The sequence below is a fragment of the Neolamprologus brichardi genome, chromosome 7 (genome assembly GCF_056152115.1).
Source record: "Neolamprologus brichardi isolate AB-2024 chromosome 7, ASM5615211v1, whole genome shotgun sequence".
Lineage (NCBI taxonomy): Eukaryota > Metazoa > Chordata > Actinopteri > Cichliformes > Cichlidae > Neolamprologus > Neolamprologus brichardi.
In genome coordinates, this window is record NC_142110.1 from 28,136,204 (window position 1) to 28,159,946 (window position 23,743).

Consider the following 23,743-nt stretch of genomic DNA (forward strand, 5'->3'; position numbering starts at 1 on the left):
GCTGAGGAAATGATGGTGAAAGGTACAGGTGCAGGTGAGATGTAGCATGTTGCAGGGACTTCAGTGGATAAGCTGTGTGCTGATGGAGTAATGGCATGTAAGCAGCTGAGATCATGAGTCAGGTGACAGCAATCAGACTCCACTCGAGACTCCACTGGTCTCCATCCGGTGCTGTGGTGCAGACGAGCTCTGGGGTCCAGGTCAAAGTTGGAGCTTTCAGACATGGACAGGGGTCAGAGGTGATGCTCTGTGCATCCTATCAGAGTCTGCATAAGCGTTTGAGGTCCAACAGCTCGTCTGTTGGATCGGACCACACAGCCAGCCTTCACTCGCTATGTGCATCAGTGAGACGCCCGTGACCCTGTCGCTGGGTTACCACTGTTCCTTCCTTGAGTCATTCTGATAGATCCCGCCCCTGCAGACCAGGAACGCCAACAGTGCTGCTGGTTTGGAGATGTTCTGACCCAGACTGCACCCAAAATCTTCTCCTAATATCAACTCTGAGGACAACATGTTCACCTGCTCTCTGCTAGATCCCGCCCACTACCAATAGCCATGATGGAGAGCAGTCGCAGCGCTAAGCCTGAGGATCCTGCATGCTGACATCCCTGCAGCACCTTACCTGGCTGTCCTGTGACCTCAGCTCCGTTCAGGTATATGTTTGGCTAACAGTGAGTGACCCCCTCTATACTAAACATAATTTCTCACTTTGCTGTGATGATGAAGTGAACAGCTGCAGGGAAGTGTCTGAAGTCAGAGTGAATCTCAGAAAAACCCACTTGCCTCCTCTGAACGTGGAGGACGCCGGGCGGACGGTGTCCTGAGCGAGCGCACAGACATGGCTGCGTCAGAGGAAACGTCTTCCTCCCCTGTGGATAAATTATCTGCTCCGCTCTCCTTTCTGCTGCCATCAACTCTCCTCACTTTCTGCTTTTCCAAGCTCTCGTCTCACATTTCTCCTCCTCTCTTATCATCTTCATTCCTCTCGGTTTTCTTTCCTCCCATTGCTCCCTCCGGACCTCTGGCGTCACCATTTCTTTCCTTTCCTCATGTCCTTTCCTCTATCTATCCTTTCATATTCTCGTCTCGCCTCCTTTGTCTTTCTTTCTGTCCCTCTCATATCTCTTCCAGATATAATTGAGCCCAAGCTGAAGTTGAAGTGAGGACAGCTGCATTCTTGCTGTGTCTTTGTTTTGTTGTTTCAGATGTAAACGTGGACTCTGAACAGGCTCAGACCTTGATCAGGTCAGACAGCTGAATAAGGGGAAACATCTGGAGCTGTAGAGTCTCTGAAAACATGCAGAGGGGTGTAATGAATGCAGATTAAGGGCTTTAGAGATGAAGATGAAGAAGATGAAGAGCCCTTTATTTGGGTGAGTGGCGATGATGAGCCTGGCCATCAGCTGCAGCGTGATTGTGTCTGATTAAGTGAATCATGCAGTCTCTGAATCATCAGCACAAAGAGGAAACAAACAAGCTGTATTTAAACCACACGACCGTATACGGATGCTTTTCAAAGTAAAACATTACAATAAATCCAACATTTAAGTGACCACACAGAGACTCTAACTGCTGGTTTTTAGTTTCCACAGCAAGTGCATCTAAACACCATTAAAAGTTGAATACATGCAACACTTTATTTACAACTACAGTATTTCATTTTAAGATAATTAAAAGAGTTAACTTGAGCTAAAATGTTATCCATGATGATGAGCTGAAGATGTTCAGATGTTCACTGGGAGTCCATCAGAGTCCCAGAGGCTGAGATGGTTTGAAGATGTGCAGAGGAGGGAGGGTAGAGGATTAAGGTGGAGCTGCAGGGAGGAGGAAGGAGTGAAGGAGGACATGAAGAGGGCTGGTGAGACAGAGGAGGATGCTGGGATAGCTAAAGGAGAAGAACTGAAATTTTATTACAGGATGTTATAAAATTATAAATGTTATAATCTTTAACAGAGTGTTATAAGTTAGTGAAATGCACCCTGGGAGTTGTAGTTGTTCACAGGATTTTTAATTAGAGATTTTCTAAAATACTGAGCTTCGTGCTTGTCCAGTGAGGTGATGTAACGTACAAGTTACATCATTACAAAGGAAGTTTCATTGTTTGAGGGTCAAAGCAAGTTTTGGTAAACTTAAATTCTGCCCTGGGTCCCAACCTGAGCAACCTAACACCAAACTCCTCCATCAGAGTGAACCTAACAGAGTTTGACTCAGACAAACTCTCAAGTTGCTTCTGTTGCATTATAATCACAGCTGCTGCTTCTGTGGGCTTTGCTCTGCACATTTCCATCTTTGGGAGGATGAACTCTCAGCTCAGTGGCTGCTGTGTAAACTGATTCTGACAGCAGCCTCTGGGTCTTTCTGCAGGTCTCTGTCCAGCATCAGCTTCACTTACAACACCTGACAGTGTAACACTACCTGCTGCTCACTAAAGTATTCTCTCTTATCAGATCACATACCTGTTACAGCGCCGCCTCTCTTGCTGCTTAATGACTACCTTACTTTCTAAGACACCTTTTAGTTTCTGAGCTGCTGTCAGTTTATCACTTTTTGTGTCTGTGAACACAACATTTCATCCAAACTCAAAGTTTACCAACCCATCTTTCCACCCACCCACCTGCCCATCCATTTGCACATCCATCTACACATTAGGGCTGTGCAATATGACCAAAATCTCGTATCCTGATATAAGACATTTATTATCCCGACAACAATACATATCACAAAAATTTTACATTTTTTGTAAATTCTGTAAATCTCGGGTTATTTACTTATTAAGCTCTGTTACTTTTTCTGTCTCAGTAACTTTACCTTACTGGGTTACTTTGTCAGACTCTGTGTTGCTGAGTTTGACCTAAATATTCTGTTATAGGTTGCACATGAATTTTGCAACTTTTGGGAATAAAGTATATCATCACTGCTTTGCTAACACACCCCTCCACCCTGACCTCCACTCTGTGCTGATTTTGTGATTCTGGGGCGCTTTGCTGTCCCATGTTTCAAATGTGATGAATGATGACTGACTGAGGGACACCACCCTATCGTGCCTCTTTGACTCTCCAAATCTTCAAAATAAGCTTCATGCTTTATTCAGTGAGACCTGAAAGCAGTGACTGAGACCATGAACTCATCAGGATGATGTTCACTGAGCTCAGAGATCAGGGGAGTGGGAGGCTCAATCGCTCAAAGACTTCTATACAATCAGACAGCCAGAGGAGTCGCCCCCTGCTGGCCATCAGAGAAATTGCCAGTTTAAGACAACTGTGCAGTGGATGGCTACTTACATGCATGTTTCATGTGTTCAGGTTATGGCTGCACTGGACTGATGTAGTGCAGACAGAGGAAAAGGTAGCAGGTAAAGTGGGCTTGGCCTTTATTGGAGGTGACCTCAGGGTGGCCCGAGAACTTGATGGATGGACCACATATCTACATTTGCTGTGGACTGCTGCAAGTACATCAGTTGCTCGCAAAGGACAATTTGACTTCATTCATGTTTCTACTGACATGACAGGAGCTGCCCCCTGCTGGGCATCATGAGGAACGCAGGTTTAAGGCGCTTCAGTCTGCAGACCCACAAGCTTTGCCCATTTTTTCTGCCTCTGGTGGCGGCGCTCCGAGAATGCAAACAGAGAGTTTGTTTAGAGGAGATAACAATATTTAAATTTTATAATCAGGTTTGCAGCTGCTTGTACGAGCTGAATCATTACAGCTCTAATTCGCTGCACACGCTAAAGTATTCTCACTGCGCCTCGAGTCTGCAAACAGTTAACAAGTTCTCGAGTACACACACTCACACACACACACACACACCGTATTCACAAAAACTCTGTCACGCTTAGCCTTTCCCTCCAATCAATTTGCGACACTCTTGTCTGAAACGTACTTTAATGTTCCAGGGCTCTTTCTTCTTGCCACTGCTGTTTAACACACTTCTATATGATCCTCTTATCCCCCCACCCCCGTCTTATTTTATCAGCATGGAGCATTCGAGCTTCTCTCGCTGCACATCTTCACATCATGCAGTCAGACTCCTGATGACAGGTGATTGGACTGCAAGCCGGCCCCTCCCCCCACGCTCCTGTCCTGCACGCATGCAAAGGAGCGGCCACAGATTAATGTTGTGTTTGGTGACGCCGTGTTAGAGGAAATAAGGGAAACTTTACACAACACCTGCACCAGTGTCCTCTGTGTGTCTGTGTGTGTGCACCATGTTTACATGACTTTGTGAGGACCAAAAATTGCTACTATAGTTGCAACTTATGGGGACAAAGTGCCCGTCCTCATGAGTCTGAAGACATTTTTGAGACTCAAAATGTGGTTTCAGCATCAGGGTTACAGGTAGGTTAGGATTATGGTTAGGGTTAGACATTCATTTTTGATGTTTAGGGTAAGCAGCTAAGGAAAGGGTTATGTCATTTAGATGTCCTCACTAAGATATGAAGACAAGTGTGTGTGTGCGTATGTGTGTGTGCGTGTGTGCATGTGTGTGTGTGAAAGAGAGTGTGTGTGTGTGTTAGGAACAGAAAGTGCTTTTGAAGCTGTGTTGGTTGCAGCACTCCTGAGTTGACCGTGTTGTTTGTACTCGTGTTAATCTGAGAGAGCAGAAGCCAATTTACAGAGCTGTGAGTCTATTTCACAGATGTTTGACCACACACACACACACACACACACACACACACACACACACACACAAACAAACACACACAGACACACACAAAGAAAGTGTAAATGACGCTGTATCACTCAGGGCGTCTGACATTTAAACACTCCTCAGGAACGTGTGAGACCAAGACGGAGAGCCATGCACAGCTTTAATGGAGTCCTGCTAACATGCTGACAGAGAGTGAAAAACACATTTTTAATACATTGATTCATTTAAGTGCATCTTTTCATGAAATCCTCCATCGATGGCATCCAAAAACATCAAATCCTTTCCATGTTTTATTTTTTGGTGCTGGCTCATTGCATGAGGATAAAGAAGATAACTCTGCAGGGATCCTGTGGTGATAATAACTGAGTCATCAGCAGCAGTGATATCAACAGCGAGGAGGTTCTTTGGAATGTATGCAGGAGAAGACTGAACACACACATCCAACAGTTTCACTCAGTGACTGCAGGGCGTCTGAACCTCACAAGCAGCTTTCAGCACCTTACATGACCCTGGTAGATTTAGTGCCTGACCCTAACTGCTTCACTGTTCTCATTTCATCCTTCAAACATTCCTGATGAGCAACTATGCGTTACATATGCCTCAAGAAAAACCAATACTTTACCAAAATCAGTTTATTGAAACTCATTTAAAATTTTTGCCATTTGCACTTGGTACCAGGTGGTACCAACAGTCATGTGACACATGATACAAAACTAGGATAGGTCCTAAAAAAATCCCTGAAAAGCCTTTCAGTTATTCAAAATGCTGCAGCAAGAGCAGATTTCTCCTATATTAGCTTCCCTTCATTGGCTCCCTGTTAAATCCAGAATTCAAAATCCTGCTCCTCACATACAAGGTACTGAATAATCAGGCTCCGTTTTATTTTAATGACCTTATAGTACCATATAACCCCATTAAAGCGCTTCGCTCTCACACTGCAGGCCTACTTGTTGTTCCTAGAGTTTTTAAAAGTAGAATGGGAGGGAGAGCCTTCAGTTTTCAGGCCCCTCTTCTGTGGAACCAGCTTCCAGTTTGGATTCAGGAGACAGACACTATCTCTACTTTTAAGATTAGGCTTCAAACTTTCCTTTTTAATAAAGCATATAGTTAGGGCTGGATCAGGTGACCCTGAATCCTCCCTTAGTTATGCTGCAATAGACGTAGGCTGCTGGGGGATTCCCATGATGCATTGAGTGTTTCTTCTTCACTCAGTATGTGTTTATACATCTCTGCATTTAATCATTAGTTATTATTAATCTCTGGCTCTCTTCCACAGTGTGTCTTTGTCCTGTCTTCCTTCTCTCGCCCCAATCGATCACGGCAGATGGCTGCCCCTCCCTGAGCCTGGTACTGCTGGAGGTTTCTTCCTGTTAAATGGAAGTTTTTCCTCCTCAATGTCACCAAAGTGCTTGCTCATAGTCTGATTGTTGGGTTTTCTCTGTATTATTATAGTGTCTTTATCTCACAACAGAAAGCATCTTGAGGTGACTGCTGTTGTGATTTGGTGCTGTATAAATAAAGTTTAATTATGTTAATAGAGGTGAGGATAAGTGAGATTCATATACCAGGACATGTGAGTATATTTCATTATCCTGCCATGGTCTCACTCTGGATGTTTTATAGTTAGAAACAACACGTAACACGTTATTGGCCACTAAACGAGCCACACCACCCACACCTGACACTTTCTGTTCCTAACACACACACACACACACACACACACACACTCTCTTTCACACACACACACACACACACACACACACACACACACACACACACACACACACACACACACACACACACAAAAGACTGCATGACGTTCCAAAACTGTGAATACTTTAAACTTTCCACGGCAGACGTTTCCACAGAGGTGCAGTGAAAAGCAACAGAAATGTAACAGCGGGAAAAAACTTGAGACATGTCACATTAATCTCTCCAAAAAATACTTATGAGCATTTTGGCAGCATTTTTTCTGCATTTAATAAACTTAATATTTCACAATTTCATTAAGAGTAATCTACAGGTTAATCAATAATGAAAATATAATAATTAGCTGCAGCCCTGAGCACATTTCCACCCCCACATTGATCCATGTGGGATGTCAACGATATGTGACAGCCTGTAATGAAAAGGAGCAGAGGTTATCTCTCTGCCCTCTGAATAATGAGCGCAGTATGTAGAGGCACAAACGCATTTTGGACGGAAAATAGGTTTTTATGAAAGAGCTGCTTCAGCTGCACGCTCTCTCACACGTCTGTAATTACAAAGACGCTTTCATTCACGCACTCACAGATGGAGCGAGTGGCCCGAGCTTAATCAGCCCCTCCTCCACCCACACCAACCTAGATGAGTGTGTGTCCGTTGCTTCAGTCTGCTCCCACACACACACACACACACACACACACACACACACACACACACACACACACACACACACACACACGCATTACCTGAGATGATGGAGGCATGTCTGAATTCCTCAGAGAAGTGGATCAGCTCGTATGGAGACGTCTCGTAAAACTCCTCCCCTGAGGAACAGGAAACAGAAACATGTTCAGTGTACAGTCCCAACCGTCTGCATCTACTTGCGCACGACCTTCAAAGGTCTCCTGTCTGTGCATGAAAACGTTTCTCAACCTCCAGAGCCAAAAACCCAAACCTAACGACCAGCGCAGGCAGCAGTGAGTCCCCATGGACTCCCATGTTAACTCGCCTGTTTAAATTGTATTGTTGTAACTTTGGTAAATCATCTAAACATTTGACCTGGTGTCAGTGTCAGACAAAATACTGACGATAGCCTTTAGTTTCACACAGAAGCAGAAGTGCTGTGGTTTAATGATACTGTATATATATATATATTAAAAATGCACAATAAACTTAACAGAAATGTTTGTATTAAGAAACATAAGTCCGCATGTTTGATGAGCCTCTGAAGGTCTGACCTGAAGTATTTTACATTCAAACCAGAGTTTTACTGGAAGCAGTAACCATCAGAAATCACTGTGAGCAACAAAAACCACCACAGAGTGCCTCCTTACAGCTCATGGTGTTCCACAGGGCTCTGTCATTGATCCTCTACTGTCAGTCAAAGGGGCGTGGCCTCTTTGACTGACAGGTGGATGGTGACACAAGCAGCTGTAGCTGCTAGCTGTCTACTAGGACTCACCTGAACTCGACCTCTGGTCTGTGTTTGTGCTTTTGGAGCCTTTTTAATGACATCATGCGACCAATAATATGGCTGCTGTGAAGTTACTGTACTAACAGAGCGTCCACGAAGGCAGAGCTTCAATTTAGATGGGTTTTTTTTTATACAATTTGGGGACACAGACTATTAACCACACAAATATAGTCCAAAAAACTCAAAATGGCGACGGCTGAAACACTAAAACCTATGTACAAAATTGCGTGCCTTTTTTTTTTTAACACTGAGCCTGTTAAACATTAAAAAAAGCATGATCATTTGTCTCCTTTTTGAATATTGTGTTGTTTCGAGAATGAAAGATAAATTGAATGTAAGAATTTGTTGTGGGAACAGTAAAAAAAGCTCCTATATGACAGTTATTTTCTCTTCTCGATCATATCCCCAGTAATTTTTTTCCTTTATGGAACTTCCACGCTGAGCCGAACCCGACTGTCATCCTTTCTCATGTTTCTAATTTTGTTGGAGCTTTACCGCCAAAGGTTTCTGTTTGTCAGAGAACGCCGTGTTCACACGTCTAAAATGAAGCGAGGACTACAGACAAAAGAAACAGAGCGCTACAGAGAAACCAGGCCTGCAGCACTGAGTCACACACTCAAACAGGAAAAGAGCTGGGTCCGGATCATTCTGGAAACTTATCATCACTGCAGCTCATTTAAATCAGACAGAAAACAAACATGGCTGATTACAAAGCAATCTACATATCACGCTTCCGAGAACATTCAGAGCAATTCAGTAGCAGTTTCAGTCCACAGGAGCACAGAAAACAACTGTTGACAGCAGCTTTGGTGTACCTGATCTTCTGAAATATAAAGAATTTAAGGCTTAAACAAGCTACTGTGACATCATTCCACTTCTTGTTTCAGCTCTACAGCCGTTCACGCAGTCATCGTGCAGTGAAGCATGTATGGAGCGTAGAGAAGCTTACAAGAATAAAAATAAATTATGTAAAAATAAAGTTGTGACTGATGTGACTCACACTGAAGTTTCTGAATTCAAAAATAAAGAATGAAGATGATGGACATCTTTGCTTTTTCTTCAGATGGCTTGAGCCGTCTTTTGGGAATACCCACAGCACAGGTAACCTGACAGTAGATGGACTGCTCGACAGAGGCACATCTGAACTCTTTCTTGGAAACTGACTGAAAACTACTGAGGACTGCGTCTCTATGGTCGGCAGGTAATTGGATGAAACATCTGTCTCTCACAAATCAGTCACCTGGAACTGTTGAAAAGTTTTTTCTGGAGAAAACTATTTGCTGCTGTTCTCTTCTCTCAGAAATCTGAAGGAACAGATGTAGTCGATACATATGCAAGGATGCTCTTCATCGACTACAGCTCGGCATTTAACACTATCATCCCCTCAAAACTTACCACGAAGCTCGTCGACCTTGGGCTGGGAACACCAATCTGCAGATGGATTCTAAACTTCCTCACAAACAGGCCCCAGGTGGTGAAAGTTGGTAAGCACACCTCCTCACCACTCATCCTAAACACAGGTACGCCACAGGGTTGTGTGCTTAGCCTGTGGTGTGCAACTGTGTTGCTAAACAAGAGTCCAACATCCTCATCAAGTTTGCTGATGACACAACCATCATAGGCCTCATCACAGGCGATGATGAGACGGCCTATAGAGAGGAGGTGATGGCACTGTACGAGTGGTGTCTCTCATTTTCAGCAAAACTAGAGAAATGATAGTGGACTACCAGAAACGACCAGTCAGGGAACGCCAGACCATCCACATCAAAGGTGTCAAGGTCGAAAGGGTCAGCAGCTTCAAGTTCCTTGGAGTCAACATCACTGAGGACTTCTCCTGGACCCTTCACAGACACTGCTATCAGGAAAGCTCGCCAGTGGCTTTACTTCCTGAGGAGGCTGAGGAAGTTTAGCATGAACGCCAACATCACCTCAAATTTTTACAGCTGTGCAATTGAGAGCTTGCTGACGAGCTGCATCACAGTTTGGTACGGAAGCTGCTCTGCCAGCAGCTGTAAATCACTACAGAGAGTGGTGAAGGCAGCAGAGCACATCACTGGCACGAGGCTTCCTGCCATTCAGGACATTTATCTCCAGCGATGCCTCCGTAAAGCACACAGCATCATCAAGGACCACAGCCACCCAGCACAGACAAATAAAACTGAAAACTGAACAAAAATCTGTAGGTGTTCCTCAAGGGTCCGTTCTCGGGCCTCTTCATCTTCATGCTTGTTGCTTCATAAAGTCTCCTAACATCAGAGCTGAACATATGACTGATATGGTATATGATATGGTGAAAATCTATATATGTGTTGTATATACATGGACAAACTAAAACACAACAATAAGTTTCTGTACTCTCTACATCACAAAACTCTGTTTAACCCTTACATACTGTTCAGGTCAGATCTGACACATTTTGACCTTTGACAGCAGTAAAATACCCTAAATTTCATTATTTCAACCTGAAGTTTGATCACCTTTCTCATAGTAACCTAAAGGTCATATACATATATAAAGGTTATATACATTGAGCCTGTTCCAAATTAAAATTGACCAGTGTTTACCGAGATGTATTTTAGATCCACCCGTCTGAGTCAAATCAAGGAAAACAGTGACTTAGAATCTTTAATCTTGAGACCGTCACCAGCTGGACAGGACCATGGTTACATTCTGCTGCGATATGAAACCCATTACTTCCTGTGACTTGTGCTTCATATGAAAGGTTTGCAGCTGCAGTGCAGGCGGACACTCGTATGCCGTGACCATGGCGTGTTGTGGAAGACATTTTTGAGTGTAAAAGCACGCAGTACCCATAAAGACCACGGCTAAGGAGATGACAGAGCAGAGCGTTACAGGCCGCATTCGCCCCCTGTGCACCTGCAAACACAAGCACCGTGGGGAGTCACCTGAGCTGCCATTTCAGCGAGTGCAGGAAACACCAGTCAATCTCCCGTCACCGCTCTGAGTGCTCAGGAAGCAGTTTGCAGCCAGTGTGAGTGAAAAGTGTTGATTAATGTTAAAGGAATATTGGTAATTATAGCTGGTGGTCATTAGGGTGTTTTGATAATGTAACAGTGAGGATATATATTTATTTTGTAACAATGCTTTTAATGGTTATATAATAAATCCCAGAAGATCCAGGGTGTTGTTGCAACTATCAGTGAAATATGCTGAAATGATTTTTGCTAACACAGGACCTGATATTGTTATTGAAACATGAATCATCAGTTAAAAAAGCCAGGCCTTCGTCAGGAACTGGAATGATTGTTTTTTTTTTATCACCAAACAACAAATTAGAATCAAAAGGTCACTCACTCAAAGTCCAATACACAAAAATCTACACATCAGAGCTGCAGGTGAGCCGATTCATTTAACATCCACTTGAAGTGAAACAGTCCTCCTTCCCCCTTTAGAGCATTCCTGTCTCAGCCACATATGGAAATAATTTGTGGAATCGTTTATTTTCAGCAGGCGAGACGGTTTTAATTGCGTCTTCACAGGTCTGAGGAAAAAATCACTCAGACAGCTGCAGCTCGTCCACACGGCTGCTGCCAGAGTCATCAAACACACCAAGAAATTGGATCTGTCCTTAAATAACTGCGTGTCACAGCACACATTCAAAATCCCTTCACCTCTTCATGCAGAGGCCCCCTCCTCTGCATGAAGAAGCAGGTCGCCCAGGAGAGGTCCTCTCAAGGTGAAGTGGATTTTATCTGCTGAAGCTCTCAGCTCCATTAACCTCTTCAGGCCCAGCAATGAAGTTGCCGTCTACGAGCACCGTCTCTGAAAATGATCGAAGATTTATTTTTTTTTATTAAGTTTGGCAGATTCCTCAATAATATCACTGAGAATATTTTAGGCCTTTTTAGGCTGAAAGTTGCTGTCTGAGTAGGTGCAGGTACAGCTGACAGCTGATGATGGAGTCTGTCGACCAGCAAAAACCAAAGGAGACTTTCTTGTTTCCACTAAAGCTGATAATGTTTTTATTGTTTTTTTATGGAATGAGCTTTCCCCACCTCACTCCTCTCTCAGTAGCGTCTATACAACCTTCTCAAACTATCATTTAGATTTTCGTGTGACTCATCCTCCCAGAACACTGTGCACCACTGCACGGCCGGAGCCTGGAAAGACAGAGTTTCCCACAGAGATCGAGTTTTACATCTGTTTTCATTCCTGAGTTTCTGCATTTGTGAGAATGCTCGGTCTCTCCTGACACGTCACTCCCATGTGCCATGTTTCAGCTGTGAGAGCTTTGAGCAAAACCATTATCTTTTCCTAAAACTAACGGAGCCATTTTTCATGCCTAACCCTTACCTGCAACAGAACATCCAAAACATGAATGACACAAACAACCATGTGTGAAGGCTAACGCAGCAATGATCTACGTAAAATTATACTCTCACAGTTACTTTGCATAACTTTCAGATAATTTTACTTCCTGCCATAACTCTGCATCTGCTGTACATCTTTAATTTGCTGTGATGTTGGATAAAATTGGAATTACAGAAAAAACTTGAGACTTTCTCTGAAGGGACTGTTTCCTTTACAACATCATGACCAGTGCTGTGTTTGTGCTGTGCGGGGTCCATCAGAGATTCCCATCATACTGTTGGTACAAACGCAGCACGGGAAAGACTGAACGTGACGTCACGATGATCTGCAACACTGTCAGCATCACTTTCTGCTGCAGAAATGCTCACAGAGCAGAGAACGAAACCCACAGACATTGAGAGTCTGAGAGTCCACACTGTTGGATCAGCAGGGAGGTTTGAGGGCCAGACCAACTCCTACCAAACTTCTTCACCTGAACTTTACACCTGTTAACAACCAGCTGTGACCAGCATCTTGAGACTGAATGACTTAACTCTGAAAACCTGTTCAGCTCCTGTTTCTGCCTCACAAAAACAAACAGCCTGCTACATCCTGGAGGGTTTTGGGGTTACTGAGTTCAGGGCTTTCCAGTTTGATCTTCCATCAGAAGCTGCTGCGCTGCTGCTGTTTCTCCATGGCTATGAAGCCCGCTAACTCAGGTCAGTGTTCTGCTAGCACACATTAACACGGACTCCACATTTTAATCGAACACATAGCTGCAGAGCACATTTTTCAGGTGTCAGGCCGCTGTGGAGGGAAGCCTTAAGAAACAGTAACAAACAACTCCATCGACTCTCAGCGTGACGTTGAAACAGCGTGTTTGAATAGGAAGTAGAATCTGTCTGCTGCTTGTTGGAGGGTCTTTAGAGGAGGAAAGCAGAACAGCAGCAGCTCGATTTTCTAATCCTGACCCACTTTTAGTTTTTAATGCCTAAACCTAACCAAAGAAGACAAGTAAGGCTTCGCAGGGTCACACAGGCCTACAGGCGACTGAAGACACCACGCCAACCTCACTTGACTAGGTAAAAGAAGCCTTTTTCAGCCAATGTGCGAGTCCTGCTGGATGTCACTGGGTAAACTGTTTATAAAGAGGACGCTGCATCGGAGGTTCATGGAGCTGGGATCACAGGAAGGACTACAAAGCAGAATGGTGGGTTCCTGGAACGTGTATTCCAGTTTGATCGAATTAAGTGGAACAAATTTCCTCTCAGTGTGAATCTGGTATTCTCATAAAAGATGGAAGAGGATTGCTGACTCCCCATTTGAAGAATGTGGAGTGTTGCATGCGGCTGCGTGCATTAGCACGTCCTATATATTTATACCTGAGCTTTAAGCTGCATGTTCTCTCCCACATAAAACATACAACATGACAGGCAATGAGGCGGCGGGTGGGTTGTAATTATGCAAGCGCCTTTGTTTCCATCTGAACGTGTTGGGCTGTCAGCGAGTCTCCAGCAGCTGTTCCTTCACTGCAGCATATACGTAACACTGTGCACTAACACCTCACAGACCGACCACCGCATGTGATCACACTTCCTCAGTCAGGACAATCCAAACAGGAAGCTGGATCTCTGCTGCATTACAGCGCTGTTCTCCTCACTGCACACCTGTCTTTGTTAAAGAGACGTGTCCACATCAACCGGTGCTCGAAAGCTGAGCTGATTTCTTTATTAATGAGTTAATTATAGAAATGTAACCAGCTACAGAAGCCATGGTTTCAGGCCTCTGCTAGCAGCTCTCACGGGTTCCTGTCACAGAAATGCTAACTGAAACCAAGAGGAAACAGCTTAAAAACGTGTGTGTGTGTGTGTGTGTGTGTGTGTGTGTGTGTGTGTGTGTGTGTGATATCAGTGTGCTGCCTTTGACATATTACGTGATGTTTACATCCTGATGTTCCGCTGCTCAGCCTGCAGCAGCTGATATGAGCTCACCGGTGCCTGCAGCACACGAAGGCTGGAAGTCTGAGTGGAACCTGCTGAATTTAGTTATTTATGTAGCTCAGAGTTGATTCTGAGCTACAGAGAGCAGCACCAGCTCCACCTGTGCAGGTTCACACTCTGTTAACCTTAAAGTTGCCCATTCACTTCATACAAGAATCTTAGGGATGGGAATTAATAGCAGTGTAGCAAATCCGATTCTGTTATCAATATCAGTTATCAGTTCGATTTCTTATCAAAAATTAATCACATGCCACATGTTTAAATGCGCGCATGCTGGAGGTAGTTCTCTTTTTTATGATCAGTTTTAGGGTCATTACTCAAAAAAGTAATTATTGCACATATTATACGGAATACCTTTCTTAAAAGTAATGCAGTACATTACTTAATTACACCCAGGATAAAGACATTTGTTACACTACTTGTTACGTTACTTTCATGTTACTCTGTAAAATAATCTGAAACACACTGTCTCATTATCACCAATCAACAATATAAACCTACAGACTACAGCCCCACACGCCAACACAAATGCCTGTCCTAATGAGGACACACGTGATCTTTCTCTTAGTGTTTAGGTATGAACACAAAGCCGATAACACAAAACAAAGATGAAAAGGCTAAACTCAGCTTCACCATCACTCTGGGTTCTTGGCTAGCTTAGCATTACCATGCTGTCTGTGCAGGTGCTTGCAAAGAGCCGAAGTTGTGCTAACAGTATAATGCAGTCTCCACTTTACAATTGCGCTCTCATCCTTTTGTGCAATAAAAATAAAAGTAATGTTCATATCCACGCTGGAGACTGACTTACTATTTTCCTCACACACAAACTGAAATCAGCTGATCGTAGTGAGAAGATAAGCGGGAAACTGATGATTGCAAGGAATTGGACTACTGGGAACCGTTACAAGAACCGATTCCGATCCCTAGGAATTCTTTTACAGACTTAACTGTTACAGTTTTCACCATCGTCCTCGTTATCATACAAATCAAACTACTTCTATTTAGACTACTCTAAAACAATAAACATGTCCTGAACTTTGAACTTTAATTGCATTGTGTGATGGTCCTGATGCATGTGTGTTTGAGCAACATTGTCTCAGGACCAACCCTAATCAGGAACCGGTGCCCAGGGCAGCTCCTAATCTCGCCAGGACCTCAGCCATCTGGCAGGTGGGCTTAACAAGACTTCCAGTGAGTGACTCATGTGAGACTGTGTCAGGTGCATCATCCCCTCTTCTACATACAGCAGGTATGATGCTCCTCACGTCACGTCGCGTGGGTCACGTGTGCAACGTGTGCACGTTCTCAGTCCGCAGCAGGACGGTGCTTCCTGCCATATGATCATTCCTGAAACACTGACCTAACCGCTGCTCGCCACAAACACTAAGTGTGATGTTGACATGCGAGCTTAGCAACACAGCCGCCGATCAAAGAGCTTTCATCCTGCAGTTGAAGCGGAGAGCGGCTGATTCCGTGAAATGTCACATTCAGCCAGCCCTCAGATGCAGGGCTGGGTGAATGTGACATTTCACGGCGTGCTGAACCAGGACCTCCAAACCACCGGCTCCCGTTCTTCTTCTGCTGCTGTTTTGTTTACAGGTCTGCACTGAGCCCGGAAACCTCAGTGGCTGATTTGCTGCCGCATTAACGCTGAATCCCCCCCACAATTGTTTTCCACCCGCGAGCATTCGTCTGGCATTTAGCAGCACCGCGCCCCCCTGCCATGCCGCTGGCACCGCTCTTGCCTGTAGTTACAGAGCTGAGATCATCACATCCCACCGAGTTTCAGCTAATTTACTCTCACAGAGTAAAATGATAGTTTGAGAGAGACAAACCGAGCTGCTGCAACAATAAACAGAGGGAAACACTCCCGCGCCTCACCTGCCCGTCTGATCTCGTTTCATGTGCCGAGGCTTTGACACCAGATGCTCGCTGTGTTCATGATGAAATAAGAGAAATGCTGACTCCCGTACGGGAAGGATTTCTGATCCGGCAGCCTCTGTAAATAAATGCTGCCTATTTCTGTCCACAGATTGGTACTGAGAGCAGATGAAAGGAGAGAGTGCCGCTGTGTGTCTGCAATTACTGCCACAAGCGGCTTTTGCATCCTAAAAATTCATTTTTACAAAGAAACAGCAGAGAAAAGGTTACTGTGACCGGATAACCTACTCTGGTAATGATGTGAGGAAGAGAAGCTGGAAACGTAGGGCAAAACCAAAAAATGTTCCCATATTTGAATCAACCACCACAAAACTCCAGTTACTCCACCATTGTGGTGTAGCTCACCTCCATCTGGGTGTTGTCATTCTAGAGTAGCTTTGCATGATTCTGGGAGGGGCTGCAGTTCCTCAGATGCCTCTCTGACATCACACAGACCCGAGCAGAAAAAAAACTTAATAAACGGAGTGTTTAGAGCATTTACATGGATCACTGTACACACACTGAAAACAATTAACTGAATCAATGAAACAAAAAACTCGTTAAACAGTAAAAATATGAGTCAGAATAATTATATTTGGTTTTATGAGCATATCTAAAGCATCACTGAGTTAGCTGATATAATCTCAGAGTGTGCACGGCTTGGTTTGATGTCTTAATGACTCTTTACCAGCTCATAGCTAACACTCACCTTTAATAAAAGAGGAAAGAAGTTGAGCTCAGGTTTGGACCTTGTAAAAACATTTTTCTGTCCTTGCTCTCACACAGCTTTATATATTCTAATTGTCATTCTTCCCATTTTTCACTGGACCTGCTGCAAACAGAGCAACGTACTGTCATGGTCCTGGGTCAACGACCCAGTGTTTTGAGTTTATTGTTATTATTTTCCAGTTTCTTCTGTTTTGTATTTGTTCTTATGGTTTGAGTTGTGTGTTTAGTGTTTCTATCATCCCTACCTGTGTCCTTCCTCTGTGTTCTGTTCGTGTCCCTGAGTTGGTATTGTGAAACAGTTTGTGAGTTTCCTGTTTTACTTTGTAGGTTTGTGTCTCGTTATGCCCATTAGTTCCAGCTGTGTCCCCTTCTGTGTGCCTAATTACCTGGTGTGTGTATTTATACTGCGTGTCTGCCTGTGCTCCTCGTCGCGTCGTCTGCATTTCTCTGCATCATTTTGGTATATCTCCGTGTCTCTCTGTTCCTCGCTTTGTGTCCTCTGTTTGTGTTAGTTTCACCAGTTTAGGTTTATGTTTAGTTCTGCCCTCACCTTGGGTTTTTCACTGTAAATAAATCTCCACCTGCATCTCCACTGCCATCTGCATCTTGGGTCCTCTTTCATTCCACCACACGACTGCTGCCCAGCCGTGACACGTACACTGAAATAAAAAGCGAGCTTCCGAGCAAACAGATGCGCAGCAGCCTTAAAGCAAGCCAACAAATACATGCAGTGACCTTAAGACTAAAAAGGTGGCGTAATGAGCGGTTACGGAGCGCTGACATCATTTTAATGCACGTCCTCATTTAAATTTTCCGCTCAGCCATACGGTTAATGATAACACAGCGGCTGTCTCCACCTGAAGGTTAATTATCAGCAACGTGTTCCTGAATGATGAGCCACCTCGAAACCAGGAGAGTGTGTCAGGAGCAGAGGAAGTAGAATCATATTCTAATGAAGAGTGCGTATGTGTGTGCGTGCATGTGTGTGTGTGTGTGTGTGCGTGTGTAAACAGAGCAGCCCACAGGCACACACACCTGCAGTGGCATGCACGTGTCCAATGACTGCCTGGACACATTATGAATACCTGGTGTGAGCTGCAGTACGTCGTACTGACTAATGTAAATACTCTCATAGGATCAACACCTTGTCGTTTCAAGCAGACGAGACTTTTCGTTTGTGTCACGCTTAGCAGAACTTCCACACGTTTCCTGTGAGTCTTTGTTTCTGCTCGGGTTCTACAAAATTCAAATGTTTTCTTCACTTCAACAAACTGTCAGGGTTCCTGGGTCGTTGACCCAGTATTTTCAGTTCATGTTCGCTGCTTTGTGTTAGCCTTACTCTGCATTATGTTCTAGTTCTCTTCCCATTTATCATTAGTTCATTATGTTCAGCTGTTCACTCACCTGTTTCTAATCACTCATCATTCAGCCCGTGTACTTAAGTCCCTCAGTTTCATCAGTTCAGTGTCGTGTCATTGATGTTGTCACTGCTGTCTATTCCACGTGTTTGCCTTTCAGTTCAGTCAGTCACTCAGCCTGCCTGCCTTCTTCCCTGTTCTGTTCATCCGTTCATCCTGCCAGTCCAATAAACACCTTAATTCTCACCACGAGTCCAGCGTTTGGGTCCCTCTTCTCCACATCCACACAGCAACTCCTGACACAAACTACTGCAAAACTGAAGCACGGATTCCTCAAACTACAGCTGTGTAATTAAACTCACTGCATAAAACAGTACTTTTACAATTAGAACAGATATCGCTCTGTCTTGACGAACTCCGCCCCTAATTCCTTAGAGCAACCTAAGATTGCATCAACTCCCTGTTGCTTTACCATTTAATGCTGGAAGGCAACCCGTCTCCCTTACAGCAGATGACTTGTAAGCTGGAGAGGAAATGGCAAAAAGTCAGAGCTCTGTTGAGCCAACCATTCCTTTATCGTTAACTAGTAAAGACTTCATGAACTTCTTCACAAGTAAAATTGTAACCATTAGAGAACAAATTACAGATGTAACATTATCTAAAGCTACTCTTAGTACCATTGATATTCATTTAGTCTGTTTCTCCAATTGATCTTTCTAAGTTAATTTCAGTAATTAGTTCCTCAAAACCATCAGTGTGTCTTTTAGACTAGGGTTGGGGGATTGGACGAATATGTCGACTATCGTTTTTACAAGGGCGATTTATTTATTTATTTGCCCATCAGTAAGTTTGCTAACAGTGATAATAGAAGCAGTCAACAGAAAAAAATAATAATAGCGCTGTTTTAACAGCACCCTCTTTCATCTGTGAGCAAATGCACCCTCCTCAGACTGCGCCCAAATGCTTGTTGATGGAACTGCAGAAGCTAGTGATCGCCGCATACTCAGCCGGATGGTGGACACGTAAATGCTCATGCAAATTAGTCGTGTTTGAGTACTTTGCTCGCACTATACGTCTGGACAAGTGGCACAACGCTTTGGTTACATCCTTAGGTTTACCTCTTTCATCTGGTTTAGAGCCAAAGAAATCCCAAAATGGTGACTTCATATTCTTTAGTCAGCGTTAACACGCCGTCATCACGACTAGCACGATTAACAATTAACCCATCTGGAGCGCAGACTGAGTCAAAATCCTTGAAATGTCTCTGTCAACGCATTTCGGGCAGTTTGTCCAAAGTTTGTTCATTCTGCGCTCCAGATGAGATTATTGGACTGACAATTGTCAGTTGGAAAATGTTTACATATCGCCCAACCCTATTTCAGACACCATTCCTACAAGACTGCTCAAAAAAGTCCTACCATTAATTAATGCTTCAATCTTAAATATGATCAACCTCTCTAATAATCGTACCACAGGCCTTCAAGCTGGCAGTAGGACTGGGCGATATGAGGAAAATCTAATATCATGATATGACAGACAAATGTTATTTTCAACCATATAGTGCCTAAAGTTGCACTTATTCAAATTGACCATTCAATGTTTTCGACTTTGTATACTAAAAATCTGAATGAATTGAAATGTTTTATTTAAACATCCGCTGCACACAGAGGTTTTCCACGAATGACAATACTGTGACAGTAAGTCTCTGTCTGTGGTCAACATTAGACCTTCAACAAACACAATATCACAGCAACAAAAAAGGGCATTAAGCTAGAATTTACGAGAGAAAATAAAACAACTGAAATTGAAAAGGTGCTCTTTGTGCTTATAACATATAAAAATTGTAATATAAAAAATGTGATGACCAAGAACAGTAGAATGGGAGGGAGAGTCTTCAGTTTTCAGGCATCTCTTCTGTGGAACCAGCTTCCAGTTTGGATTCAGGAGACAGACACTATCTCTACTTTCAAGATTAGGCTTAAAACTTTATTTTTTAATAAAGTATATAGTTAGGGCTGGATCAGGTGACCATGAATCCTCCCTTAGTTATGCTGCAATAGGTGTAGGCTGCTGGGGGATTCCCATGATGCACTGAGTGTTTCGTGTTCACTCACTATGTGTTTATACATCTCTGCATGTAATCCTAAGTTATTATTAATCTCTGGCTCTCTTCAACAGCGTGTCTTTGTCCTGTCTTCTTCCCCCAACTGTCTGCCCCTCCTGAGCCTGGCACTGCTGGAGGTTTCTTGCTGTTAAAAGGGAGTTTTTCCTTCCTGCTGTCGCCAAAGCGCTTATTCTGTTTGTCGTGGTATCTCTGTATTGGGTATATTGTAAGGGTATTTACCTTACAATATAAAGCATCTTGAGGAGACTGCTGCTGTGATTTGGTGCGATATAAATAAAATTGAATTGAAGTAATAGATGTTTGGATGCAGATGTTTTGAATCACTCTGAGTGCTGAAAGGCTCCAGTGTGAACTGCACTGCTGTTTTCAGATGCATGCCTGTCTAACCCCGCCCCCATAACTTAGTTAGTGACAGCCTGATGATGAGGAGGAGTGATGGCGGTACAAGGACTCTGTCAGCAGCTGGTCTGATGAGCTGCGGCTCCTGTGTGAAGCTGCACGCCTGCTTCTTGTCCAGCCTGTGCGTGTGTGTATGTAATACGCTGATTTTGAAGAATCTCAAAGTGCTTAGTTGCACTCCTCCCTGCAACTCCTCTCTCCTTTCACTCCCCTTGTTTAATTATTCCTGACAGGAGGGAGAGCGTGTCCGCCCTCTGCGGCTACCATCGCCGCCACACATCTTCTACTTTCTGTCAAACGCTTCATCTATAGTACTCCGGCATCAACTCACCGCCTCTTCACTGTGGGTCCTGTCATCAGCTGCTGCATGAAAACACGAATAATTACTATCATTCACAGCTAACGGCCGTCTAAACAGCCGCTGGACTCTCAACCCTCAGACTAAACTCTGAGCCTGAAGCTGGAGGGCCCTCACCCTCAGCAGCTGGCGGATGCCCCCTGTCAGTCCGTAAGGTACAGTACGATGTAAGATGAGTGGTGATATTTTAATTCTGGTTCTCCATTGCATTTAAATTAATCTTTATTTATGCATCATGCAGCTCTTTATGCAGCCACTCAGTTCCTCATGTGTGAAACAAGCTTAGACCCAGAAATCACGTCCTTACTTTACACCAAACCCTTTTTGTAACCAGGAACTGAAATCTTTGAGATTAAAGCCCAGATTATACTCTGTTACAGACACAGACAGCCGGAGAGCCGACGCTCAACAACTTCCTGTTACGAGTCAGTTCACAAAAACCAGGCAGGCGCACAGACGTCCACTCTGACCCTCACGTTTGCCGACTGATGACATTCGAACCGAGTGGACTCTAATTTAATCCAGCATCAGTCGAGCTAGCGAGGAACAGTGATTGCACATAGAAGGGTTAGTGGGGCAGCAGGGATCACCTCTGAGCCACAGTGCCACCTGACCATGTGACCTTCACCCTGGTTAGGTGTTCTGGGCCCGACTTTGACTGGGGGGGGGATTACTTGCACTTTTACAGATTAATGCTGCCACAGTTCCAGCCTACACAACAAATTAAACCACCTGAATCTGAGTCATGAGCCTGCATGCATGAGAATCCCAAACTCAAAGGATGCTCACGCTTTAACGTCAGCCTGATGAGCTGATGACCTTTTCCTGTTCCAAAGACATTTGACGTGCATCAGACTTCATCTACGACTCCTCCGCTGAGCTACTATTACCCCAATAATAATATGGCCTCAGGCGTTACAACAATAACCTGTGGGAATGTAATATTCCCATTACTACATCGTGACTTTATGTTACTTACAGCTGTAAAAGGAAACTTTGTGAGCTGTTGGACGAGCCCACGGCCTCGTCCACAACGCAGCTTTTCAAACCTGTCATACGCGCTGTGGTCAGGATCTGTTTTGGGGGTCTGAGGAATCATAATCAGACTGCTTGGAGCAATACAACACTAAGACAGAGAAGGAGAATTCTTCTAATAAAAGAGTATTAGTACCAGTACCTCATTCAAAGAGTAAGAGAGGAAGGTCATGATATCACTTCCTGTGCAGGCTCTAATATTTGTCTGTAAGTAGAAACTGAAACCTCTGAGTAGAATAACTAAACACGCATATTCACTCAGATGTCTGCAGGTCCTAACAGTGTTTGGTATGAGAAGTCAGATTAATAATAAATCATTTGTGTGGGTTGTTGGTAAGCCATACCAGCAGGATTCAACTTTGCACCCAACCACAAACAAACTTCAGTAAATTGTAGCTGAGGTCAGCGGCTGAATCCCCATGCAGGAGTTATTCATTCATTTGCTGGAACATTTCCACGTGGGCTATGTGGATAGTTTTTAAATGTAACCACAATTTAAACACACTTATCACACTCATGACCCAGCGTGGAGAAAGGTTTGAAGGTTTCTGCTTAAATTGTTGAAAAGTCAATGAGGTTTTTAATGTGGCTGGAATTCCAGTTTCAGCTGTGTCCAAACGCAGCCTGCATCTCCACAGCACTCCCACCTGTGGGCAAACACAGACACACCTGCTGGTGTGGTGATGAGACTGTGGCAGTGCTCTGATTGGACGGTCACAGCTCAGGAGAGCTGCAGGTTGATGAGTGCAGGTGTTCCTCCAGAGTCCAGTCTGACTCCGCTGCTTTCCAACAACAAATGTTTCAATCGATTAGTGAGCGCCTCAAACGCTGTCGTTACTATTCCTGTCGAGTGTGTGTCTGTCTGTCTGTCAGTGTGTGTGTGTGTGTGTGTGTGTCTGTAAATGAGTAAACACAGAGCGAGCGAGTGAGCGTCGCCAAATAAGAAAGTGAGAATCATTTCAGGCCTAATCACTGTAATTACTCTGTGTGTGTGTGTGTGTGTTCCTCATGTTGTGGGGACATAGCTGTGTTTGCTCAGAGGCAATGCGGGGACTCAGTTAAGTCTGGAGTGAGCTCTGGTTTAGATTAAGATCATCTTGCTTCATTCATAGTGCTGCCTTAAACCCATGAGCAAACAGAGACCTGCACATGGCGAACAGCTGTGATTGGTCTGTTCACGCTGCTCTTAGACAAATTTCACGCAAATCAGAGACTTCAGACCTCAACATGGACAGGAGTGCCTGCAGCCAGAAGGGTTCTGGATTAGTTTGGGATATTTTCTTGAAAACATCAAGATGATGATGTTGGACTCTAACCTGCAGCATGAGTTACCATGGTGATATACCTCAGTGAACTACCTTTAGTGCCCAGAGCCCAGGGTTAACCTGAAGTTACCTGGATAGGGCTAAATCCTGGCTTGCAGTGCAGGGCTCTGGTTTCTCATAGACGTCCATACAGTCAGGCTTCATCTAACACCAGAGAAGCGTGCTCAGATCCAGCTTCAGCTTCACTTTTATTCAGTTTATCTTCAGCAGCTGAACTTTTTCTGCCCAACATTAAAGACAAATGACACTTTTTTGTCAAATGGTAAATGGCCTGTATTTGTATAGCGCTTTTACTAGTCCCGCCTAGGGACCCCAAAGCGCTTTTACACGTCCAGTCATCCACCCATTCACTCTCAC

At 44.1% G+C, this 23,743-nt stretch overlaps 1 protein-coding gene across 1 annotated transcript in view; it reads right to left on the bottom strand.

The window, feature by feature from the left end:
• gfra2b (GDNF family receptor alpha 2b) overlaps positions 1 to 23,743 on the bottom strand; it is a 145,236-nt gene that overhangs the window by 77,207 nt on the left and 44,286 nt on the right. Inside the window, exon 3 of the mRNA XM_087843415.1 lies at positions 7,099 to 7,176. Coding sequence (XP_087699541.1) covers positions 7,099 to 7,176 — 78 coding nt within the window. The remainder of the gene's footprint in view (positions 1 to 7,098; positions 7,177 to 23,743) is intronic.